Here is a 10,090-nt window from a genome sequence, read left to right as displayed (position 1 = left end):
AAAACCTAGATTTGAACTCCTTTTGCGGTACCGTTGCGTTGACTGAGAACATGGTTATGAAGACATATGCGTTCAAAGTCCGCTATTGATGCAACGTAAGCACCAAACGACGCAAAAGTTGATTGTGCTTGAGCATTAACGGATTAAAATGATGGAAAAACGTTACTTTTTGATTTATGTTGGTCTTGCTTTGGCGTTTCCGCTGCGGTGACTGTGGATTGAGAAAATACCAATAGACAAGTGTATTTAAAGTGTTTTCCTTCGATTTACATGCCATTTATTGTTTCGCAATATTCCTTACCACATCTAGTTTACCATTATTCTCCCGGGCAAGGCGTGCACTGCAATTCCAATGGAACCACATTACCATTACCACCAATTAAAGAAATATGGCAGCTTGACTTTGATTTAACACCGGCAAACTGTGGCAAGACTGCTATTCTTGCAGTAACCTTTTTCCGTTTTTAATTTGAATTTTTAAGATCGTGTAAATTTTCCACTATTATGATTAAAAATATTGTGCAACAATATATTTTTGAGCAATTAATGCATTTTAGAGATGGCAATCGCTGCTGCCAAAAGTTTTCCGGTTCATTCCGCTCAACGGAAAGGGCTATCCTTGCCGAATATGCTTTTAAACTTGGCTACAATAGTCGTCACATCGTACATAATGGCATAGAATTCCTAAAAGTTTATAAAAAACATTGCTTGCATTATATGGAGCATACACCAGAATTACGTCTAACAGCACACACAGAAAAGGAGCTTTTTATACTTTTGCGTGAAAGTGATTTCATTGGCAGTCAAATAGAGATGCAAATGTCACCGGACTTTTTCAGTCCAAATTGTGCAAGACCAACAATACCGCCACACAGATTCTCTTTGGGCTTGAAGCAATCAATGGCGAGACAAAATCTTATAGGTCAGAAAAGTTTCCAAGATAAATGCTATTTACAACCATACAAAACTCGTTTACTTGAAGCTGTACGACGCAGTCGCGTGATAATAGTAAATGGCGATAGCATTTTTGAAAAGTCAACTGGCATACCAATGTATATTATTGAAAATTGTGCTGAAAGGCGAGCACATTGCAAAATAATTTGTGTGGAACGCGAACAATTGTTGGCTATACATAATAGTGAAAAGCTTTCAGAGCATTTGGGCGAAAAGGTGGGCAATACGGTGGCATTTCAAATTCATCTGCAAAGTCGTATCAGTGAAGGATCCAACCTTATCTATACCACTTCAAGTTTTTTGCTACGTGTGCTTATGGGCCAGAGTATTGTTGATAGTTTTCGTCATATTTCACATATTATTGTATGCGATGTTTATAGGCATGAAGCTTTTGCTGATTTATTATTATGTGAGCTGCGTGCGGCATTACGTTGTCATGCGCATCTTAAGGTTATATTGCTATCCAATTCACTATATAATCTACGTTTCTTAGAATATTTTGGTGAAGGTGAGGTATTGCAATTAGAAAATCCAAAAACTCCTGATATGCAAGCGGCTAAAATATTTCATATTGAAGATGTACAAAAAATAGTGGAAAGGGAAAAGGAGCGTCATCATTTACGTTTACGTTTACCACCGACATCATCATCATCATTGTCATTAACAACATCATCATCAGCATATATATATAGTACAAATATGACACAATTGCATAACGGTAACTTTTTTAATGTTGATCGAATACTTGAAAATTATGAACTAACTGGCACCGATCAGGCATTAGAAACATTTTTATATATGGTGCAATGTGAAAATATTTCTATAGATTACCGTCATAGTATTACTGGTAAAACAGCTATAATTATAGCTGCAAAAAGTGGTAATTTATTACATATAAAAACGTTGTTGGAAAAATATGCAGATCCCTATATTATGGATAAACAAAATCTTAATGCTATTTCCAATGCAATTGCTGGCGGAAATATGATGTGCATTGAATTATTGAATAGCGTAAAAAATTTGAGAAATATAAATCCGTCAGCATTGGATTATAGTCTGGTAATGGATCTCATTCGTGTTTTAATGATAAGTTCAAAGTGGGAAACAGGTTCGTAATGTAGTTTACTATTTTTACAGATTGCAGATGCAACTTTAACAATTATTTTCAAAATTTAATATTTTAAATTTCAGGTAATATTGTTATTATTGTAGCCGATTACGAGCAACTTTTGCGCATAAATTATTGGATTTTACGTAGTAAAATGATCGGTGATATACAACAACAAGTTGTCATTTATATGCTACATAACAATATTGAAAAAGACCAATTGGAGTTGGTCGTAAATGGTACACCCGATTGTATAAATATTGTAATTGCCACTGATATTATTGAAAGCGTTATACCGAAATATCAATTCAAATATATCATTGATTTGGCGCGTTCACGTCGTAACGTTTATAATGCAGATGCCGGTTGTAAGGAGTTCATCTTTGAATGGGTTGCTAGAGAGGCGCTAGAAAATCGTGCGCGACTAACAAGTCGTAAAGGTGGGTAAAATGTTTAATAAAACATTTACAGTAAAACAAAATTATAACTTTTTCATGCGACAAAGTAACTTTGAGACTTTATAGAAAACGTATTTCCGACAGATCATTTTCACCAAGCGACTGAGTTTTTTTAATTGCCCTTAAACATTAGAGATCAAGAAGCCTATTTGATGAAGTTATACAAAATATTGACTAGCTTCGTGTCCAAAAGATATTCTTTCTTATCTTATATGAAGCTTAACATGTCATAATTACACTTTGATGCTCCACTTACACTTTGATCCTTCACCAGTAGTCCATCCGTCATTATTTTTTGCTGAAAATATAAATGCGAAGAAAATGTTTATCAACATGTTAAATCAGCTTGTCGAACTTTAGTATGTCTGTGAAAAATTGTTATTGTTGTTGTATTAACGACAAAGAAACTCCCCGAAGGTTTTGGGGAGCGTTATCAATGTTGACGGTCCTCTGCGGGATAGAGATCCGGTACGCTCCGGTAACAAGCACACGACCATCTCGGGAACGATTAATCTGACCACATTAAACCTTCGAGGCCATCCCGCCCTCACCCCTAGTTCCACGAGGAGCTTGGGGTCGTTAGAGCACATCGCCTGCTTAATATGTGTATGATACATTCGTATTTGTAATAGGTTTCCCCTCGCGTGGGTGAAGTCGACACTTGGGTTGCGGAAGTTTTGAAGCTATAAAGCATTGTATTAAAAACTTGAATAATTATTTCATTAAGTTTATGTGTGATATTAGCATAATGTTGAAAACTTGACTCAATAACTTACTTAATTGGCGCTAAACCGTTTAAGCGGTTATGGCCGTCCAACAAGGCGCGCCAGTCGCTCCTTCTTTCTGCCAACCGGCGCCAATTGGTCACACCAAGAGAGTTAAATCTTAACTTAAATATATTAAATATTCGGACTTGTTATTGTTGTAACGATAAAGAAACTAGAATTCGAACACTTTTAGTCATCAAAAGTTTCATATATCTTAGTTTTTATGAATTATGACATGGCCGCAGAGAGCCAAGCCGGGCCCCTGGGACAGTTCGCGTTTACGGGCCCCCTAAAAAATAAACTCAATGCAGTAAAAAAAATAACATAACATACATAAATTTTTCAATTCACATTGTCAGTTTTATTTCATATAAAATAAGATTTACTGGAGCACTTATGTACATAAATGAAATGTTAGATTTCATTGTTTGATTTGCTTACATTAACTTTTTCTAAATATGTACATTTTAAGAGCTTGAATCAGCCAAGGAAAACCTTCCGTGCTGTTTGGTCTGCGAATATGGAAAATACCGATTCAAAACTAATGCTGCGAGCAAGGCTGGACTCCAACGGCAATCTTCCAAGGCTTGTCATGCGATTGTGGCTCATAGTAGAGCATACAAAATTTTTCACGCGAGACAATAGACTAAAAGAACGCTCCCCTTCACCCACACTGACTGGAAGTGTGCAAAATGTTCTTAATGCTATACAGATGTTCGGAAATAATACTTCCATCTTCAAGTCATGAAATTTTTTCAGAAGTTAAAATGGTGGCAGCGAATCACATCCCAAATTTGCTAAGTGGATGGCTTTGAGATGAATGATTCATCTAGTAGATCCGTGGAAATATCGATACCATAAATCGGAGAGAATGCCGCTGCTTTTCTCTGAGCTCGTCTTCCGTCAGATCCTGATACTTCCACAAAAAACTAAATTTAATCGCAATGTCATTTACGGCTTCGAAACGTCTTGTCATCTTACCAATCAAGCAGTCCAAACGAACGTAAAAAACTTGCTGTTTGAAATGAGTTTCGGAATCACACTCAGGTGATTCGCGAGGTAATTCATCGAACTGGCGCTTTCTTATCTTCCTTCTTTTCTCTGCGAAGGTATTCACAACTCCTATACTCCCTGCTAGAACCTTACATTCTTGAAGTATGATCGACCATTGATCCCTGAACTTCAACTCATCAATCAGGCTACGTATATTTTCCACGTCCAGTGTGGCATTTCTAGGTTGAAGTACCAGATTTCGATGGTTGATTACCGTCAACACTTTGAGCCAAATGGAGGCTAAGATGATACACTTAAATTTCCCATATATGCTTCAATACCTTTCAAATCCGTTACTGTTTCTGAACTCAGATTCAAAAGCTTGATTTCATCAATAAATAAATAAAATAAATAAATAAATGTAAGGCGCGATAACCTCCGAAGAGATCTAAGGCCGAGCTTCTCTTCCAATTTGCGTCGTGCTTCTCTTGATTTTTCCCCACAAATTGGCCGGACGGGACCTACATGTTTTATGCCGACTCCGAACGGCATCTGCAAGGCAGATGAGTTTTCACTGAGAGCTTTTCATGGCAGAAATACAATCGGAGCGCTTGCCAGACACTGCCGAGGGGCGACCCCGCTTAGAAAAATTTTCTTCTAATTGAAAAATCTTATTTCTAAAATTTTGATGTTGCTTTTCCCGGGAGTCGAACCCAGGGCATACGGTGTGATAGGCGGAGCACGCTACCATCACACCACGGTGGCGGTGGATTTCATCAATAGCTTTCAATATTTGGGGTATGTGAGTTGCGAAAGGTTTCACACTATCCACACGAGCAGACCATCGTGTTTGTGACATGCTGTGCAAGGAGCAATTAGTTTTTTCCTTGAGAATTCCCCATCTCTGAGGGCTTGCGCTAGAGATATTGTAACGGTAACGAATTTAGTGCAATTCCTCTTATTTGCAACCTTCTGCTAACGTTCGAATCACTAAACTTTTGAATAATTGAGTTAAATATAATGCAAAATGGTCTTTATTAAAGTACTTCAGAATAACACTACTATTGCTCGCCAGATAGCGTCTTAAATCAAACTAATTGTCGTGCCTCTACTGTTGCTGCCTTTTATACTGTCTGGTTTCCTCGTTGCATATTTCTAGGCTTTTCTATTTCCAGAACTTACTAGTTAGTAATCAGCTATAAAATTACTCAGCTGTAACTACTATCTGTATTTCATGTTACTGATCCTTGAGCGAACACTGCAATCCAAATAGACACAGAGGAACCTTATGCATCAGGTCAAATACATATATTGCTCGCAATCAAATTAGGAAAGAATTCCTGAAAATATCGTCCCAAACAGTTGGAGTGTTCATGTGAATCACGTATATTCCTACAACAATGATATATTATAATTAATTATGTTTACATAAAAGCTGGTACAGGGAGGATTGGAAACACGTCATTTCCAACCGTCCGATAAGAGTGGCTTATTCTGCTGAGCTGCTAGCTTTTGGGTTGACCGGAATCAAATGCATTCCGACAGCATAAATAATAAAACTGTCATACGTCTTGGAGTAGGGCAGGATTGAGAACACGTCCTTCCAACCTCCCAATGATATGACTCCAAGACTCGCCCGTTGGGACCACCAGTTCCCGTGCTGATCGGAATCTCATGCATTTCGACACCCCAAACGCTAGAAATCTTATTATTATTAAATGTATTTAAAATTTGTAATAATCTAAGGTTTAGGCTTAAAACGCCGTAATAATAAATAAATAATAAATAATAATAATAATGCATGATTTTACAGCTTCTCTCAAACCCCATGCGCTTGTATGTGTGAGCGACACTTGCACAACCATTGCATACTTTCGGGAGTATCTCAGATATATGCATGTGGTTGTGCGTTGCTTCTCCGCTGCGTGTACGTACATATGTGTAGACATAATGATTGAATTATTGATGTGCATACAAGTCACTGCTTAACATCGCCTTAGAGATGATAGTACCCCTGAGTGTTGCTGGTATTCGTCACAATATTATACAATTTCTGCATAATACCGAAAATGTGATGACTTTTGCACAACATTCAGCAGCTTGCACTCCACATAAATTTAAACTATGACAAGCACAAAGTGCAAATATTGCCGGACCAATAGTTACTTCACAAAATATTGCATACTTTTCAGTTAAATAGTTTGGAGTCGAATGTTTACTACTACTTTTTACTAAAAATATATATTTTAAATTTTATTTTTTTTCTTTTACTGAAAAAAAAATATACATATATTCAAAGTCTGTTAGTAGACTGAATAATATCAGATTTATATTTTTTTTTACCAATTTCGATTGATTATAAATATCTCCGATAAAAAAATTTATATATATATTTTTTGTTTTAAATTCAGGTGAATGTGTTTCATGCTTTCGTTTTATACCGTCATTCCACGTGGATAAACTAGCCAAAACTTACATACCAGAATTAGTAGTTATGCCATTGGATCGCATTTGTTTAACCGTTAAACTATTATCACCTCACACAATGGTTTCTGAGTATTTGCAAACGACTATTTGTAGAGCGCCGTTTATAAATGTACACAACTCAGTGGAATTTCTAAAGAAAATCTATGTTTTCGACGAACTGGAAGAGGTGACTTGGCTGGGTTGTCGTTTAATTGATGTGCCAATTGATTGTCAGTTAGGCAAATTACTCGTTTTTGCTATACTCTTACAATGTTTAGATCCTGTACTCACAATAGTAAGTTTCCTATCAACATTCGATCCATTGGAATTACCTACTGAAATTTGTAGTAACAGAAATTACGCGACATTGGGTGAAATGCGTGTAAAAGTAAAAGAAGAACGTAAACGTTTAGCTGAGAATATTCTATCGGATCATTTAATATATTTACGTTTATATCAAGAATGGCAAAATAATTTACGTGATGATAATCCTGAAATGGTGTTAGTAGATGAACCAGATTATGTATTGAATGGTATTTTGGAAAAAGTTTGTGATATACGTACACATTTGGTTGGTGCTTTACGCTCATCACAACTCATACACAATCAAGGTCCATTAAGTATGCATTATATTAATTTAAAATCAAATAGTTGGCCAATGATAAAAGCAACGCTTGCTGCTGGCCTATATCCTTGTATTTGTGTAGTTGATACATATGAGGGACGTTTGAAATGCAATAGACCGAAAGAGCTTGTCATACATCCAGCATCTATACTGCGTGAACTCACAATGGAACCACTTAGTTATAAAGCACGTGGATTTCCCTCTAATTGGATTGTGTATGGAAATGAAATGAATAGCTTTAATTTGAATAGCGCTAAATGTTGTTCGTTGGTAACACCCTTAACTGTTGCTATGTTTGCAGGTACATTTATAATATTATGTACTTAAATAAAATATGAATTGGAATTTGAAACTTTAAATACAATTTCAGGTCCACCTAAAATTGACAGCTCAAATATTTATATGCTTTCGAATACAAGTAATAATTACTTAAATGCGTGCAGCAGCAACATTGCAAATGAAAAAGATGCAATGGTAATTTTTTATATTGATGACTGGATTGAAATTAAAATGACACCCACGAGCGCTCAATTAGTTCTCAAAACACGTCAATACTTTTATAGCGCATATATGAATTTTTTGCAAAATTGTGGCAGCATAGACAAATGGCGGCGCACTAACGCTTTTTTAAATTCAGTTTCACGTCTATTCGATACATTGGAAAGAGTATTCGCACTAGAAGATCAAGCTTGTGGATTTGTAAAACCGCTTAATATCGGTTTACGTCCCAAAGCGGTGCCAAATAAATTTATAACATCATTTAATGCAGTTATTAGTTGGAATGAAGAAGAATCATTGAATTTCATGCATAAATATCAGAGGGATAATATTTCAAAATGGGTCGAACAACAACAACTAAAGAAAGCTCAAGTCCCTGAACTTAAACGTAATGGCAAGTTCGTTTGCTGGGAAAAGCAATTTTTTGTTGTTTATATAACGCAAACTGATTTAGTATTTCGTAAATACTCACAAGACTGGCTGCGTGAGGCTGTAACAAAAATTATTGAGCCATGTTTAAAGAATGACATTTTAACGTTTGTTATCTTATATAACAAAAATCCAGATCAATTCTGTATGGTGGCGGTGGCTAAAAAACTATTTGGTACATTCAGGTTACAAGAGTATTTCAAGAATAAAATACCCATCTGCGAAGTTTTGTGAGTTTTCAAATTTATTTATTTAAATTTTAAACATTTGTATTTCATAATACCTTTTATTAACAAATTTTTTTTTAATTTCAGAAAAATTTGCTCTATGCAAAACATCTGCGCACCTGCATTTGTTGAAAAACGTAATGCTTTTCAAATCGATGCTTTAATTGGTAATATTATTTTGGATTTATTTGCTTTTGGTACTAATTTTCAAGAGCAAAAATAATCTTTATTTCGAATATCTGTTAGGATAAAAATGCATTAATTTTTTGATACAACACTAGATACATATTATTTTCTTTTTATAATTATGTACATGATCAATAATTGTCACACTTTAACTTGTAGTATTTCATATGGTATATAGATATAGAGAAAGCATTTTATTGGTACACTGAATTTTTGCTTAATTTTGAAAAACAAAAAACACCACTTACATATAAACCATTCAAATAAAATTATGCATAAAGTGAAATATTATGGACGAAGGAAAATTAGTTTGTTTAACGAGGCCAGATTGGATAACTCCATGGGATTCCTGTATTTAATTCACCTGTAACATCTCGCTTTGTAATATTTAGCATATCTAAAGGTAAATAAATATTTATAATTTGACTTGTTCGTTGCAGCATATTTCGAAATTTCAGAACCATCGGTTAGAATGGAGACGAGAAAATGCAAAATACTTGACGAACTGTTAAACGCAAGCCTTTAGAGAATGGATACGAGAATGCGAAAAATACCTGATAGTTCATTAAACTAAAGTCCGCTAAAAATGGAGACGAGAAACTGCAAAATGTCTGAAGTGGGTCAAACAAAACGTATGCTCTGATTAAGCCAAAGAGGATAAATATTATAATAGTAGCCACCAGCCTGCTACGAGTGGCGAATAATTCGCTGCATAAGGTGTCTATACGGCTTGGATAAATACGGACAATTGAAAATATCCATCATGGAAAATATTAGGCATACATTTTTTTTATTTCCAGCGAGTTACTCGCCACTCGTAGCAGACTGGTGACTCTTATTATATTTATCCTCTTAGTAACATTGTACAAATATTGCAGTTTAATTTGCAAAAAAATAAATCGAAATGTAAACGTTTCGATCGACGAAAAGTCTATTCTGTAGCCGATTGGGACAGACAATAGTAGCGTTGCCAAATGTCTCGTATTGGCCGGGACATCCCGTATTTCTCACAAATTTTAAAGTGTCCCGCCGGGAAGTGCTATGTCCCGGCATTTTCACAATATTGTAATGAATATTAGCAACACTAAGGGTACTGTCGTCTCTAAGCCGATCCTAAGCAGTGACGTGAATGCACATCAATAATTCAATCATTATGTCTACGCACAAGCACATGCAGATATCTTATCTGAAATGCTCCTAAAGGTATGCATTTGTGATTGGGGAAGTGTCGCTCACACATACCAGCGCATGGCGTATGAAAAAAGCTATAAAAATTATACATCTGTAGTTGTAGCTGAGAAATTTATAACTAACTAGTAAGTTCTGGAATTAGAAAAGCCTAGAAATATGCAACAAGGAGGTCGGACATTATAAAAGGT

General features: G+C 35.6%; 1 protein-coding gene across 1 annotated transcript; it reads left to right on the top strand.

The window, feature by feature from the left end:
* The first annotated feature begins 504 nt into the window (after positions 1–504).
* Positions 505–8,748, top strand: bgcn (benign gonial cell neoplasm). Its single transcript, XM_067777082.1, has 5 exons — positions 505–2,062; positions 2,146–2,502; positions 6,692–7,672; positions 7,742–8,528; positions 8,613–8,748. Exons 1-5 carry the CDS (start codon positions 505–507, stop codon positions 8,746–8,748), a joined length of 3,819 nt encoding a protein of 1,272 aa, XP_067633183.1.
* The last annotated feature ends 1,342 nt before the right edge of the window (positions 8,749–10,090 follow it).

This window comes from Eurosta solidaginis, chromosome 3 (assembly GCF_040869045.1).
Source record: "Eurosta solidaginis isolate ZX-2024a chromosome 3, ASM4086904v1, whole genome shotgun sequence".
In the NCBI taxonomy this organism is placed as follows: domain Eukaryota; kingdom Metazoa; phylum Arthropoda; class Insecta; order Diptera; family Tephritidae; genus Eurosta; species Eurosta solidaginis.
The sequence above is the reverse complement of the archived record's forward strand: the minus strand, read 5'-3'. Positions and strand labels throughout refer to the sequence as shown.

Excerpts from the sequence above, each read along its gene's own strand:
- bgcn (XM_067777082.1), top strand. The coding sequence starts at position 505 with ATGATTAAAAATATTGTGCAACAATATATTTTTGAGCAATTAATGCAT. Across the intron at positions 2,503-6,691 it reads GCGACTAACAAGTCGTAAAG|GTGAATGTGTTTCATGCTTT; the intron begins GTGGGTAAAATG and ends TTTTAAATTCAG. Across the intron at positions 8,529-8,612 it reads ATACCCATCTGCGAAGTTTT|AAAAATTTGCTCTATGCAAA; the intron begins GTGAGTTTTCAA and ends TTTTAATTTCAG.